Raw genomic sequence first — 17,577 nt, 5'->3', positions numbered from 1 at the left:
TTGATTCTGTCAGAATCTTTATTTATTTATTTATTTATTCTTTCCTTAGCACTATTTTGTCCGTGAATTATCTTGGCATCAGTTTCATCTAGCTAAGTCAAGTTTTCAGAGTATATTCCTTATGGCCAGGAATCGATGTGGTTATATTTTCACGATGCGCAATCAAAAATTTTTACGAAATCACGTTTGTAATCATATCTTCACAAGCATGAATCACAATTAAACAAAATTTGGTACTCATCAATTTCAGGTCATATTTCATCATATGGCAATACAATTACGTGCGTAGCGCATATAACGCTTGCGTACGCGCGCTTAAAATGTTGAAAATTGTCAAAATTTATTTTCGGTGAAATTAGAGTACGTTTCAGTACGTGCGCACTCTTTTTGCCCGATTTCTGTTTTACAATCTTTCTTTAATAATATCATCATATTTGATTCACGTTTCAACTCGAAATTGCGTTATACGAGCACGTCAAAAGTGACTGGCTATGCACGTATAAGTTAACAAAATGGTGAAAATATGCTAAATTTTAAAATTAATATATATCGTCAGAATGCAGGGGAACACCTATTTTTTATTTCATTTTCTTGAAGTGTATGTATCATCTGTATGATTTATTATCAAATTAAGAGAACAAAAGTTGATTAAGTCATCATTAATTGCATATTAAATTTTTTTTAAATAATTTCGACAATCAAACAAATTATGACATTTTCTTAGGCCAAAATAACAAACTTAACATTAACTTTCTTCCTTCAAAAGTTCATATATTAAAGTTAAAAGTATATAGTTTGACAGTGCATCATTTGTTTACATTTTAAAGATATCATCATAGTAAAAAATTATAATTCATTGCGGTATGTAATAATCTATTTGCACCAAAGTGGTTACTGCATAGTAAATAAACGGAGGAATTTTTCTACAACTTTTAGTCAGTTGTGTATGGCTCGATGGTCTGTGCTCGTGTCTGTGGCATTCAAGGTACCGAGATCGAGTCTCACCTTGTGAAACAAAATAAGATTTTTTTTTTATTATCTGTATTGTTTGTTCAAATTTATTTCTTAGTGTATAGATTATACACATGATTTATAATGAAATCTAGATAAAAATTAACTTATGTCTTTATTATTATGTAACAACAAATGTGGTTTATGACATTATACGCATATGGATCTTTGATCGGGATTGTTATACCGGCTATTGTGTTCGCGTTAGCAAGGTCCTATCATATATTATTAGTCCAGTCAAAATAGTACCTTCACCCACCACTAATTGCAAAAGAATTTTTTTTACTACAATACATTTTAGTATGGTCCCCTAAACACTATACTAAAAGTCCCCCAAAATCCCAACATGGGAAATTTGTCTAATTTACATAATATGCAAATTAGCATTTTTTCATGATGAATTAATCTATTTTCTTTATAAATGTGCATAAAATGCTGCAATTCAATCAAACTAAGCAGTAAAACTCACATTTTCATGGTCAATAGAAAGATTAAACACGCGTTAGGAATAAATTAGAATAAATTTGCATATTATTCAAAATTAACATTGCAAATGTCGTATTTTTGTTTTAATAGTGAATTTTCGAAATGAAAATATGCATATTAATAACATTAATAGGATTATGTATAATTTGTAATTAGCTCCTTCATACAGTAATCACGCAACAAGGATCTTGAATTTGGATTCAATAAAACAATGTCTAAAGAACCACATTGATTTTAAAATTTAAATCAAATTTGCATATAATTTAGGCAAACTCGGATCATCTAAAGTGTAATATTGTTCTTGATTTTACCTGTTTAAAAATAATCGGGAATAAATAAAGAACTTTATGATTCTGGAATTTCAAATGTTGTAAAGCATATCAATCATTATCACTGAGATCATCTATATCTACTGAAGAAGAGTTTGTGCAACTGGAACCTTTGCACACCCCACATATCCATGTACAACTAATTGAATATAGTTTACAAGTGCATCTGCAAGTACTGCAACCAGTTTTGCAGTTACATCTGATTTATCTTGATCAACTTTTCAGGTGCAGCCGGGAGATGTGTGTGGCAGCAGTTGTCCATTAGTTACCTTCCATCTCCATTCTTCTGCTTTCATTTGTGCAGCAGTTTCTTTCTTTGTATCTGAAAATATACTCGCAGACTATGGTATTGTGTAGCTGCAGATGTTGGAGGCAATGTCTGTGGTTCAACACATGTGCTACTCTTTGCCACCTTCTCACAGAATCGCTTGTACCGTAGAACGTATATACTTTCACCATACTTGCCCTTATAGAGATGAATCAGAGAGTCCTCTCCTGCTGCAATTATATCTTTCTTTGTCGCACCCTCTTTAGTAACCAGGTCAGAAAATTGCTGGAAATCAACACTGTTCTGGACTTGCTTCAGTGCTACATTTCCGATCTATACCAAATACTCTCGACGTTGTGTCGCATCCAAGTAAAGCATGCACAAAGAAAAGTCTGGAACATAATTTATTCCCCAAGATCATCACTGTTTTCTGTATGTTCCATACCTTGTGCTTTTTGGTGTTGGTCTTTATTTCTGGTATAAAAAAGAGGTCCTTCTCAATTGTATCTCCATAATAGCAAAGCAGGATTAGCAAATCAGATCGTCACCAACAAGAACTCCCTTGCTGACTCAACTGCTGTCTTGACAATTAGGATATCTGCATCTCCTTTGGCATGAATTGTTGTATAACCTGCCTTTTCAAGATGTAAACTCAGCAAATGAAGAAATCGTTGCTTGTTTACTTTGTTGGTCAGAAATTCATTTTTCTTCTTAATTAGCAAAGTCTCTCCTGTAAACAAAAAATTTGGTCCATTGGAACTGCCTGTATGTCTGCAGTGTGTAGCATCTTTGATTGCAGGTCCATCTTCATAACCATCAAATACAATAGTTGGAATTCCATACCGACTTGTCACATATGATACATATTTATGACAAATAGTGTCAAATGTTTGACCTCTTGACCATGATAAACGTTGCAAGAGGGCACCACAATCAAGCACATAATGTGGATCATTAGGGGGGGGGGGGGGGTCTGTCTGATTCTGCTTTACAATCTCCCAAAGGGCATCGGCTAGTGTCGCCTTATTTGCCTCCCTTGGAAGCCCAACATTATCGAATAATGCAGTTGGATGACTGCAAAATTCATATTTAAATAAATTTGCGGGATCTCCCACCTCTTCACGTGTTGCGATAACACTTAATCGCTGAAAGAGTAATTGTGGATCAACTGGGACTGGATCTCCGCAAATGACAACAGCTGTTTTGGATCCAAGTGTGACTGCTTGTTTTTTTCTTTGGAAAGAGAACTCATCAATGTTCTTTCCAACCATCGATTCAAGTATACGCTGGCCCACAGACCTTGCCTGGTCAACATTTACATTGTCAGTAGCAGCAACACCACTTACTATGCTACGCAGTGATGACTCACTACCAAATGGATCCCACTCCTTGAATGCTTCGATTAGTTTATAAGTATCTTCTGTGTCTTTTTTTTGACGAGATTGTGATGCGTCTTTGTGTTGCTCCCTAGTGTTGTAGTTAACACTGGTGAGCTCTTGCATTGCAAAGTTTACCTCGGCACAAGAAGGCATTCCCAGTACCCAGGTCAACCGATGAACTTCTGTCATGCTTCTACCTCTCGTTAACCCACCACTTGTTTTGACACTTCTCATTAGGACTTGCTCAATAATAAGATCGGTAGATAGTCCTGCCCAGTACCGATCACTTCTTCTAATCACATGAAAACCATTTATGAAGTTGGTGCAGACATTGGGGTGAGTCTTTTCGAGTTGGTACATTTTTTGCAAGTACAGATACGCAGATTTTGTGTACAGGTTATGCCCAGCCGCAGCAAAAAAAGGTAACATATCCTTTACTGCTGAAAGATGTAAAGTCCAATTCCCACGTTCAGCTTTTATGAATTTTTTTAAAACAGCAACCATGTCCAAATATTGCAACCAGAGTTGGGCAGTCCTTTTATCACTAAGTAAGTTCCGCTCGTCTTTCAATCTATGAGTAATTCTTGTAAGGACATCTGAAGAGGAAAGGTCAATATGAGCGTCGGGATCATTTAATAGATTATCCAAAATCTTACTGGCTTCGAGCAAATCTTGATCTGGCCGTGTGTTTGGAATAATGTCAGCATCAACTTCTATTTCCACTTCTTCTGAATGTTCTGTTGTTTGATCGTTCTCACAGGTTGTTTCCGTGTCTCGATTGTGTTGTAGTTGATCAGGTTGAAAAGGGGATATAGGAAGATTATATGCATTAGCTAGTAATATGGTATGTAAGGCAGCATCAACCAAGAGATGTCCTCGGACTGCTCTGGAGATTGCTTTTCCACTCAGCATGCTTGACGGCATTTCCTGCATATGCTACTTCAAGGATCACTTGTAGACCACTTCCTGCCATAATATAACCAATGTAGCCCAAGAAGCTCATTTCCATATGTAAGCCCCCTAGTCTCAGAACAATGGACTTCAGATAACTGCAATCTGGCTCTGATTCGATGATCATCATGGCTTTCCACCAAAGTGGTTGATCAAATGTAATAACCAGTGTGACATTGTATGACTTAGCTTGTTCACAAACATACGAGAGTGTGGAGAAGATACATGACATGTCAGATGGATTTAAATCTATCATGAGCAGGAATCGCATCGATGATTTTCCAGGATAATTACCATGATTTACGGCCTGCATTAGACCTGACCACCCAGGCATTTTGGGGCGAAGAGCAAACGTCCCACAGAAGATCAACATGATACGTTGAATCATACACTTCCATTGATTGAAGTCCTGTGTGCTGGGATTTGAAAGTTTTGATGTTAATCCTGCCTACTTTGATGATGTTGTAACTGACATTCTAGGTACAGGTTTATGTAGACATTTTTCTGGTGTAAAAGTGGCAATGAGTCCCATTCTATGAAATGTTCCAAAATGATTTATATAACTGATTCCTAACAATCTGGATGCAGTGTATGGTAAAACCTGAAATTCATGATGTACAATATTCACACATAGATGTGATGACTTTTTTATATGGTTCATGTATTCAGGAAAACCCCACTTGTTTGTTGTATATTTGTGTATCCAGTCTATTGGTAATTTGCATATTTTGTAAATATTCATAAACTGTAATTTGATTAAGGGTATGACTGTCTTGTTTATATATTATGAATACTTTTGCTGACTTTCTGATATATGACTTCTAGTTCATTTATATTTTCTGCCAAAACCTTACCGGTACTTGCTTATTTAGTTAGGTGCTTCCAGTCTAATGTTTGTACCCAGAATAAAGGTACTTCTATTTATGAGCTAATTTGCATATTATGTAAATTATATGCATTATACTGAATTGAAATAAAAATATGGCTATCATGGTAATTGGTCATTAATACTTCTGAACATTTAATTGTTTAAATCAGACCATCCAAACTAAAGTTTTAGCATAATTCTGATCTGTTTTACACAATTTCAATAACTAATTTGCATATTATGCAAATTAGAATCAAATAATTAATTTAAAAGTATGTTTATCTTGTTCACTGACCATGACAACATACCTTTGAACACTTAATTTGTTTCAATTGGACAGTCCAATCCAAAGTTATGGCAATATTTTGATTTTTTTCTAATGGCGGAAGCTAATTTGCATATTATGCAAATTAGCAAATTTCCCATGCTTAGATTTTTGGGGACTTTTAGTATGTTGATTAGGGAGCCATGCTGAAATGCACTGCAGTGAAATAAATTCTTTTGCAATTAGTGGTGGGTCACCCCCTTATATTTGCTAGATTGACTGGACTATATAAATAATTAAAGATTCTGAGAAAATCAATCAATCAATATATCTTTTAAAAATCAATTATCTTTATTTAGATCAATGCATATAACCTATAATTCGTCATAGTGACGAATTAAATCTAGTTATTATTATTATTAGTGGTCTTCTTAATAAGTGGTATAGGTAGGCCTACAGGTGATGGATCTTCAGTTGTCTCTAAATATAAACATTGCCACATTGGTTTCACATTTTGTTCTCACGGCCTAGCCAATTCGCCATCTGGCCTTTTGCCACCCGGTCCTTTGCCACTCTGCCTTTTACCACTTGGGCTTTAGCCACCCAGTCTTTTGCCAAAGGCCACATGTGGCATATTGCCACCTTAGGCCTTTTGCCACCTAGGCCCTGCCACCTGGCCAATTGCCACTACCGGCCATTTGAGAATTTCTCAGTTGGGTAAACGTACTTATTGTATTGTCCAAGGTTTCATCAATGTACTCGACCATGCTAATTAAAATGCTAATTAGCGCTAATTAGTTGACATTTACAAATGACAGATCTTCAATTAGACTAAAAAAAAACATTTTAGCAGTGGTTTCATTTATGTACTCGATTATGCTAATTAATTGAAATTTTGGGGAATTTTGAACCTCCTCCCTAGAGTTGGTACAGGGGCGGGAACTTTGATGGTCCCTGGACCCCACTTGACATATTCTATGCCTCAGACCTTTTCTACTCGCAATGCTAAACAAATCTTCATGGGCTCCCGGATTACCATCAAAGGCTTTCAAATTCGAACCCCTCTATCAAAACTAGTTTACAGGCCTGAAGTAGCCTACCGTATGGTGTATCGTGGGCAACGCGTTTCAATATATATCATGTGATACCTGAAAGGCTTCATTTTTTCATAACTTGTTATTTCGTCTTTACTTTAAAGTTATAAACATATTCATTCCTATTAATTTGAGACCAAAATTACTGTATCACTTTTCTGGTTCATTAGGGTGACATCAATACGAGTGTATTTTGATATAAGCAAGAAAATATTCGCTGGTTATTAAAAATGTAAATGTGCTCCACGCAGAAATGTTTGTACCAGCTATAGATTAAATGTCAAAATAAGGTGTTTTTTAACATTTTGTGTATTTCTATTGTATTAGAGCAAATATAAATATCTGTATACTTAATTTTTTAGACTAAAATGATTACTTTCTGACTAGTGGTTGCTGAGATGTTGATATGGCCATTTTCTTGACCAATTTTACTGTCATTTTTGGCAAAGTAATATCCATTATAGTGAAAATAAATATGTATCTTCTGAGTAAGACCAACTATGACCATAATCCGTCCAACAATTTCTGTGATATGAAAAGTGTGCTCTCTAAACTAAGCCAAAAATGTTTGTGCCGGCTATATATCAAAGGTCAAAATTAGGGGTTTATTGACAGTTTTATGATTTTTATTACATTAGTAATAGAAGAACAAATATAAACGAGTAATTTGAGACCACAATTATCATTATCTGACCAGTTGCTGAGATATTCATATCGCCAATTTCTTGACCAGTATTCAGAAAATGGGTTTCCGTCTACTTTTGGCAAAAGTTGCCGATTTGAATTAATAGAAATATGCGTCTTCTGAGTAGTTTGTCACAAAAAATATTCCAATACACCCAGTAGTTAATTAACTTTGACCATATTGACCTTTTGGCCCCTGTAGTGACCAAGAATCCCAATTTTTTCGGCCAATAGCAAAAAAAAACATTGTTAACAGAGGGTGCCTACAAAACTTTTTTATCATAGAACTACTGTATTATCATTATGACTACTATCTTGTCATCAATTGTAATTGAATGTGAATGTTCATAGGGAAGATCAATTTAAAAAGGGAAATACGGTATTGACTTTCGTGGGTCAAAGTTTAATTGAACTGTACAGTAAAAATTTATTATTTTCATATTCATTATTTTTCATTTGTATTTATTAAAAAATACTGATTAAAACATAGTGGTATATAAATGCTGAATTAAATATAAAAAGGAAAACATTTTTATTCATAGTACTAGTAGTGTGCACTGTCTATAATTGTTTTACAGTACTCCAATGTATTCAAAATTGAAATTCTGCTTTTTCAAATGATTCAGGCCTAGCCTCTCGTTCAATGTAAAACAAATAATGGATGTTTTGCATTCGTGCAATAGAACTAAATAATTCAGTGAAAGAAATGTTTTATTTTCACTGTATACAATTTGTTGTACCAATGCACACATAATATGACTTGAATATTCATTATTTATATACTGTAGTGCACAGACCATCAGCTATTAATCTGCTATTGACAAATTCCTAAAAATGATGTCTTACTCTAACCGGTAATTAATATTAGGGGGTTTTCGCAACCTTACGAATACGATAACGAAAACGAATACGTCACACATTTGTGAAACTTTTGAGCTGATCCCCATTTCATATTCGTAAAGCTTATTCGTATACAAAACGAGTATAGTTTTTGATCTATTTTGCACATTTTGCATTTAAATCAGGACTGATTCAATGATTGTAATATAATTATAGATTTATCGAAATTAATTTACTAAAGTAATTTACTAAAATGCCAGGTAAATTTTGATAAATACAGTAGAACCTTCATTTTACATACGGTACGGGACCGAAAGGCGTACGTAAAACAAGGGATTCGTAAAATCAAGGTTGACCTTAAATTGACCCCAAATACGTAGAGATCGTAGCTAGCCGTGTTTGCCTACTTTACTGTACAGTATGCAGGTGGTCACTAGCTAGGCCTTGCCTAGACTATTTAGGCCAGGCTAGCAGGCCTAACTATAAAAGTACAGTATATACAGGCTGTGTAAAATATAATTGTTTTCTATCAATTATTATTATTATTATTATTTTATTTATATAGCGCTTTTCCAAATTAGTGTAAAATGATCAAAGCGCTTTACATCAGCAGACCCAACAATGAGTTACTTCTTAGGAAATAGATGTGTTTTGAGGGCTTTTTTAAATTTTAAAACCTTGGTTTGTTCCCGGATCACAGACGGGAGTTCGTTCCACATCACCGGTCCAAATTTTGAGAAAGTATTATTTCCAGAGGTCCGCTTTTCGAAACAGTGATCCAATCTAGTGTGATCTATCTCGGACCTCAGGCCTCTCTTAGCACATCTATACACCCGTAAGAGATTGCTCAGATAACAGGGCGCATTATTATTTATACAATTGTAGACATGAAGTAACACAAAGTGATTCTACTTTCAACAGGTAGCCAATGCAATTCATAAAGCAGAGGTCTAGAACTAACAAACATAGGTACTTGTTAAATTAACCTGGCAGCCCGATTCTGAAGCTTTTGTAATCTCGAAATGTTATGTTTGGACATTCCAACAAATAGTGAGTTACAATAATCTAACCTGGATAGAATTAGTGACCTCATAGCCTCGGTACACGTTTTTTTGTCTAAACAATTTCTTATTCTACGCAATGCCCTTAAGAAAAAATTTACAGTACGGCAGACATTATCTATGCGGGGTGTCATACGAAGAAAAACATCAAACACCACACCAAGATTTCTAACTGTGTAGGAGGGTTTAAAAATAATTTCACCAATATTCAGTTGAATATTTCTATTACTAATGTCGACTTTTGGTGGAGTTAAAACTAATAACTCAAAAAAATCAATTCCTACTTCGTCCAGAACGGTCGTGTTAAGAGCGAGCTCCGCTAGGCCCCGATAGTTGCTTTCAACTCAAATATTCTCGCCTACACCATTGATTGTAAAAGGGGACTACAGTAGATGCCGATGACCTATTGCAACCGGCCTGAGTTATGACTGGAATTAATTCGCTATCACAATTTTAACGCTATTTTATGCTATACCTGAACAACTTTTATTGCATTTTAACCTGCTGTTTTTTATGAATTTTAACCTGCTGTTTTACCGAATCTTAACCTGCTATTTTTTTAGTTTTGATTGTTTGTATTATACCGGTAGTTTTACAGTGAAAGTTTGGACTCTGTAACTGTATTTCGATTGATTTGATTTTCGTTTTGGTAACCCTGCTGAACATTGGATAAGGGTACTAACTAAGAATCTAGCTATTGACTTTTAACAACCAAATGACGAAGCGAATTCACTTGCATTCCATGACCACCTGGACACATTGTCATTTTGTTACCGCATAACTCGATACATTCCGCTGCAGAGCAAAAACGTGCTGGCCTTTGTTTTCGGCAAGCACAATTGGTGAGTGTACTTTTCCTTTCTATTTGTGTATAAGGATACATCATATGGCGGGAAGTATGAATGGTATTTTTCTGGCGCTGTCACTATATGTTATGGTGTTAAAAAGATCACACCATCATCCTGAACATGAACAAGTCATTCATAAGTTATGCCCTTCTTCAATTTATCTGGATAACCATACATCGAAAGATTTCCAGAATGTAGTCGGTGAGTGTTATACGTACCTATTTACATCAACCAAAAAATTCTCGCATTATGATTATAATCTTCATCGGAACCCCAGACAGCTTGCATGTAGAACTTTAATTATCTGCTTACTATGGTGTGGTGACATCGAATCCAATCCTGGACCAGCGAATGTACCTGTATCAAACAATTGTTGTGGTAAATGTCAACGGCGCGTCACTACCAGAAGCAGAGCCATATCGTGTGATGAGTGTAATAAGTGGACTCATATAAAGTGTACTGATGGTTTCATGACGCCCAAAAGATACAAGTACATTGTAAACAACAATACTGAATTTGATTATGTATGCGTGGAATGCAGCTGGAAACATCTCCCATTTGATTCCTGTGGAAATCATAACGATGACATAGGATTAAGAACACCACCCCCATTATTTAATTATAACGTCGCTCCTGAAGACTTCATGCGGTTTAAACAGAAAGGAATACACATTCTACACTTAAATACAAGATCAATGATCCCCAAACTACTGGAACTGCGCGATATTGCATATAAAAGTAAAGCTGGCATTATCTCCATTAGCGAAACATGGATTGATGATTCGGTATCTGACAACGAAATTAAAATTGAAGGTTACTCAGTTCTACGAAGAGATCGCGACCGCAAAGGCGGTGGCGTATGTACGTATATAAGGGATGACATCGCGTTTAACCGGCGTTCAGATATTGAATCCGACGAAGCTGAAGTACTTTGGATTGAACTGATCCTGCCTAAAACCAAACCCATTATAATTGGAACATGTTACAGACCACCAAAGCAAACGAACTTTCTAACTCTGTTTGAAAATATGTTATCTAAAATTGGAATGGACAGTGAATTAATTGTTGTTGGCGATTTTAATATATGTACTTTAACAAAGTCATCTTTATTGAATAGCTATAATCAAATTCTAAGTATGTTTAGTTTAAGTAACAAAGTAACTGAACCAACTAGGATATGCCCTACAGTTGCTTCATGCCTCGATCATATATTATGTAATAATGAGAATAAGATAAGCCAATCGGGTACAATCGCAACAGGTCTAAGCGATCACTTAATGACATTTTGTACACGGAAAACTATTAAACTTAAGTTCAATGGACATAAAAATGTATATATCAGATCACTAAAAAACTATACCGTTGATCAATTTAGAAACATACTAATAGATATCGATTGGTCAGTAGTTACCTCTATCGGAGATGTAAATGAAGCTCTGTATAAATTTAATGCATTACTTTTGGCTGCTATTGATTCCATTGCCCCCCTTAAAAACATTAGGATGAAACAAAGAACGGAACCATGGTTAACTAGAGAAATATTACAAGACATTGAAACCAGAGATAAATTATTAAATATGTATAATAAAAACAAGAATAATACCGACATATTAATACAATTTCGCAAACTAAGAAATAAAATACAGCGTGATATAAATAAAGCTAAATCAAATCATTTGTTAAACAAGGCTGAAGAAAATAAAAATAACCCTAAAAAATTATGGAAAATGTTTAAAGGTCTAGGCTATAGTAATACATCTAAGGATAGTGCTAAAACGGTTATTGACCTGCCCAATGGTACTAAATGTTTCGACCCAGCCAAAATTGCTTCTTGCTTCAACGAATATTTTACTACTATTGCAGCCAATTTGGTCAGTAAACTTCCATCCCCTAAGAATGTGTATGACTGTACGTCGTCCAAACTTAAGGATTTCTATAGAACCGTTAGTGGCAATAACTTTATGCTCAACTCAGTGGACGAAGACTTTATATATAGTGAATTAAACAAACTTAATGCGACAAAAAGCACGGGTGTCGATAAGATACCTCCCCGCTTCATAAAAGATGGGGCTGAAATTCTAAAAGTTCCCACTACCTACATAATTAATTTATCAATTAGTACCAGTACAGTCCCAGAAGACATGAAAAAGGCCAAGGTCATACCTCTTTATAAAAAAGGTAGTAGAACCGATATTGGAAACTATCGCCCTATAAGTATACTCAGTACAATGTCTAAAATTTTAGAGAAGGCTGTTTTTATTCAAATCGAAAAATACCTTACTGAAAACAACGTATTGTATAAATATCAATCTGGATTTCGAGCTGCCTTCTCTACTGACACATGTTTGATAGACTTAGTTGATTCCCTTAAAACCCAAACTTCTAAGGGAAATTTCTCGGGTATGGTGTTGGTCGATTTAAAGAAGGCATTTGACACTGTAGATCATGACATTTTATGTAATAAGCTTAAATTAATGGGTATTGGATCTATTGAATGGTTCAAATCTTACTTATCAATAAGAAAGCAAATAGTAACTGTTGATGATCATTGCTCTCAATCTTGTACTGTTACATGCGGGGTTCCTCAAGGAAGTATCCTTGGACCCCTTTTGTTCTTATGTTTTGTTAATGACATGGTAACTTGTATTGATCCTGATTGTAAACTCCTTCTATACGCTGATGACAGTGCAATTGTTTATTCACACAGAAATCCAGATATTATTTCTAAGAAGCTAGGGTCAACACTAGACTCCTTGTGTGATTGGCTTGTAGACAATAAGTTAACAATTAACCTGGATAAAACTGAGTGTATACTATTTGGTTCTAAGAGAAAAACTAAAAATGTTAACAATTTTAATGTCTCAACAAATGGTAACAATATCAACACTAGTAATTGTGTCAAGTATCTGGGTATTGAAATAGATCAAAATTTAACGTGTTCTGAATATGCATGTAAAACCATTAAGAAAATTAATAATAGGCTTAAGTTTATGTACCGCCAACGTAAGATACTAAGTTGTAAGAATCGTAAACTATTATGCTCTGCTCTCATCCAATGTGTTTTTGATTATGCTGCATCTTCTTGGTTCTGTGGAACCAGTAAAGCTATCCAAAGAAAACTACAAATTGCTCAAAACAAAATGGTTAGACTCATAAAAGGAGTTGAACCCAGAAGACATATAGGTGCTGATCAATTAGACGATTATGGATTGTTAAATGTAAAATATCGAGTAAAGTTCTTGCAAATTAGCCAAGTTCATAAAATATTTATGGGCAGAAGTGCTTCATACCTAAACGAAAACTTTCGTAGAGTTAATAACTTACATGGTCACTTCACTCGTGGTAGTAAACTCAATTTTGTTGTACCTAAAGTCCAAGGCATAGAATGTAATACGTTCTATTTTAATGCAATCAGAGAATGGAATAACCTTCCTGACTATATTAAACAAATTTCCAACACATCTAAATTTAAAACTGAATTGAAACAATATTACAAAATTAAACATAGATAAATTATTATTGTGCCATTATATCAGATGTTTTGCTTATATGCTTATATATTTATGAACCCCGTCTTATAATGTTTGTTTTGTTAAAATTATAATTACTATCTTTTTAGGGACCACATTGGAATTAAGTTGTTTTACTTTAAACGACTTTATGTGTTTTCCCGTGCATCGTCAGACTTCATTAATCCCGCCATTTTTATTTGCTTTTTTGATGTACATGTATATTAATATTTAAGGTGATTTTATATATTATTGATGTATTTTTAATGTTATTTATTGAGATGCCAAATAAATGAAAGAAAAGAAAAACTCTGTTTTTGATTCATTAAGTTTAACTTGATTTTTGTACATCCAAATACTAAGATCATTAATACATTTAGTAATTCTATAAATGGCAACTTCGAGATCCCCTGGCACTTTAGGGTTAAAGCTGGTATACAATTGAGTGTCGTCTGCGTATAGATGAAAAAGTATCCCATGAGACTTAATAATGTCAGCAATAGGTTTAATGTAAGTGGTAAAAAGTGGGGGACTAATTGTGGACCCTTGTGGGACACCGGAGCTAAGATGAAATTTACTTGATTCAGATCCATTTAAAGTGACTTTACAATATCTGTCATCAACGTATGTTTTAATCCAGGTACTAGCATTTCCTATTACCCCATAGTTATCTTTAAATCTGTTTACAACTTACAAGTATATGGTGATCTACCGTGTCGAAGGCTGCGGATAAATCTAGAAGTACCAGTATCACCACACGACCCTTAGAGAATTCCTGCAGGATATCAGTTTTAAGCTTTAACAGTGCTGTCTCTGTACTAAATTTGGGTTTGTAAGCAGATTGTAACGGCTCCATGAGGTCGTTTTCAATACAATAATTATTAAAAGCACTCAAGACTGGCCTTTCAATTAAGTTTTCCCAAGAGTTGGCCAATTTGAGACAGGTCGGAAATTTGCCAAAACATTTTGGTCAAGTGAGGGTTTTTTAATGATAGGGATAGGTGTAACAGCACCTATTCTTAGACTTTGTGGAAAAACACCCGATGTGTATGAACTATTTGCAATGTGCGTAAAAACAGGGGAGATCACCTGAGTACATTTCTTAAGCAGCCATGATTGTAGGCATAGGGTCTAATGGACTGGACTTGGTACAGGCAAGGTGACTATACCACTACTGTTAGTTTCAACTAGACGATCATCAATAAAAGCCTTAATATTTACAACTTTGTCTCTAAAATAATGAGCAAAATCTTGACATAAAACCTTGTTTGAATGGCACGTAGGAATACTACTCTTAGATTTGCCTAACAGTTTATACAGTGCATTATACATTTCTTTGGGTCTAGAGTTTACAAAAATAGATTTAAAATATGTAGTTTTTTCCTTAATTACAAGATTGCATACAAGTTTTTGTTGCGCATCAAAAATAGCCTTATCTATGTCGCTCTTAGTCTTTCTCCATCTACGTTCAAGTCCTCGTCTGATACGTCGCTCGCTGTCAATCTTATCCGTGTACCAGCTTGGCTTGCTAACAAATTTGCGCACACATGTTTTCACTGGGCAGATATCGTCAAGAATCGATCTAACAGCGTTATCGTACATTGGAAGATTACAGCAAGTTTGTCTTTAAGCAAAAGTTGAAATGAGTCAATGTCTAAGTTTCTAAAAGAGCGTGATTTACAAATTATTTTAGGAGTCGGGCATATTCGGCCAATAAAAAGTCTCTGACAAAATAATGATTGAGAGGGCGTCCTTTATTAGGTTATATGCATGATATGCATATAACCTCTTGATTCTGTCAAAATCTTTATTTATTTATTTATTTATTTATTCTTTCCTTAGCACTATTTTGTCCGTGCATTATCTTGGCATCAGTTTAATCTAGCTAAGTCAAGTTTTCAGAGTATATTCCTCATGGCCAGGAATCGATGTGGTTATATTTTCACGATGCGTAATCAAAAATTACGCGGTCTACGCGCGATTTTAGGAAATCAAGTTTGTAATCATATCTTCACAAGCATGAATCACAATTAAACAAAATTTGGTACTCATAAATTTCAGGTCATATTTCATCATATGGCAATAAAATTACGTGCGTAGCGCATATAACGCTTGGGTACGCGCGCTTAAAATGTTCAAAATTGTCAAAATTTATTTTCGATGAAATTAGAGTACGTTTCAGGCAATTTTAAGCGTTTAAAAAATTGCCATGAGTGCGCAGATTTTTGCACGCGCACTGCGCGTTAAACGTTAATGCGCACTCTTTTTGCCCGATTTCTGTTTTACAATCTTTCTTTAATAATATCATCATATTTGATTCAGGTTTCAACTCGAAATTGCGTTATACGAGCACGTCAAAAGTGACTGGCTACGCCCGTATAAGTTAACAAAATGGTGAAAATATGCTAAATTTTAAAATTAATATATATTGTCAGAATGCAGGAGAACACCTATTTTTTATTTCATTTTCTTGAAGTGTATGTATCATATGTATGATTTATTATCAAATAAAGAGAACAAAAGTTGATTAAGTCATCATTAATTGCATATTAAATTTAAAAAAAATAATTTCGACAATCAAACAAATTATGACATTTTCTTAGGCCAAAATAACAAACTTAACATTAACTTTCTTCCTTCAAAAATTCATATATTAAAGTTAAAAGTATGTAGTTTGACAGTGCATCATTTGTATACATTTTAAAGATGTCATCATAGTAAAAAATTATAATTCATTTCGGTATGTAATAATCTATTTGCATCAAAGTGGTTACTGCATAGTAAATACACGGAGGAATTTTTCTACAACTTTTAGTCAGTTGTGTACGGCTCGGTGGTCTGTGCTCGTGTCTATGGCATTCAAGGTACCGAGATCGAGTCTCACCTTGGGAAACGAAATAAGATTTTTTTTTTATTATCCGTATTGTTTGTTCAAATTTATTTCTTAGTGTATAGATTATACACATGATTTATAATGAAATCTAGATTACATTATCTACATTACAATTATTACATTACAATCTGACATTATACGCATATGGATCTTTGATCGGATTGTGATACCGGCTATGGTGTTCGCGTTAGCAAGGTCCTATCATATATTATAAATAATTAAAGATTCTGAGAAAATCAATCAATCAATATATCTTTTAAAAATCAATTATCTTTATTTAAATCAATGCATATAACCTATAATTCGTCATAGTGACGAATTAAATCTAGTTGTTCTTAGTTTTGAAAACGTTTCCAGATTGGCGAAAAATAAAATGGCTGCTTTAGCCATTTTGGTGATGACATGATAAAATAGATAATCAAAATCATTTTGGCGAAAGCATAAAGTCCAACTAAAAAAAGGTCCATTTGTCGATCTCCAATCATTTATTTTGTTTGTTATGTTGTTTACTTCAAGGTCCATTTTCGTCAACTTGTTTCGTTGTACCAGGCTTCTCCTGTTATTTCTTCAATATGATTGAGATAGCAGAGGTAGACTGCAGAGAGACGGACGCTACACGACACATGGCTGCACAAACGACGACAGCTGACGGTCGGCTATTATTTACCGGGATTGTCTATTTTCAATATCTGAGTTTTCTAGATATAGAAAAGTCAGATATCTGAGTTTTCAAGATCTAGAAAACTCAGATATCTGAGATCTGAGTTTTCTAGATCTGGGTTTCTAGACACCCTGATGTTTGGGCGTGAATCCAATGATTGAAAAAAAAATGTAATATGAAAGGAATGGACAATAAATTAAATAAATAATTAAGAGCCGATTGGATATTAAATGCATAAATAAAACTATTTATTGACAATAATAAGCTAGGCCCAGTAGGCCTACATCTATAATACAAATATAAAGCCTAGCCCAAATACAATTGAATTTATGACGTGAATTGATTTTGACTTACACTTACAGTCTATTTTAAAATTACAGAACATTTACTTTGAATATTAAAATCGTTGTTAATTTTTTATATATTTATA

At 34.3% G+C, this 17,577-nt stretch overlaps 2 protein-coding genes across 2 annotated transcripts in view; one reads left to right on the top strand and one right to left on the bottom strand.

Annotated features, from left to right (window-relative positions):
• LOC140063606 (polypeptide N-acetylgalactosaminyltransferase 13-like) overlaps window positions 1-17,577 on the bottom strand; it is a 103,959-nt gene that overhangs the window by 74,261 nt on the left and 12,121 nt on the right. The gene's annotated exons all lie outside the window — the stretch shown is intronic.
• Window positions 10,123-14,361, top strand: LOC140043578 (uncharacterized). The gene is made up of 3 exons (XM_072088103.1): window positions 10,123-11,415; window positions 11,773-13,471; window positions 14,261-14,361. Exons 1-3 carry the CDS (start codon window positions 10,123-10,125, stop codon window positions 14,359-14,361), a joined length of 3,093 nt encoding a protein of 1,030 aa, XP_071944204.1.

The sequence above is a fragment of the Antedon mediterranea genome, chromosome 1, assembly GCF_964355755.1.
Source record: "Antedon mediterranea chromosome 1, ecAntMedi1.1, whole genome shotgun sequence".
Classification (NCBI taxonomy): Eukaryota; Metazoa; Echinodermata; class Crinoidea; order Comatulida; family Antedonidae; genus Antedon; species Antedon mediterranea.
The sequence above is the reverse complement of the archived record's forward strand: the minus strand, read 5'-3'. Positions and strand labels throughout refer to the sequence as shown.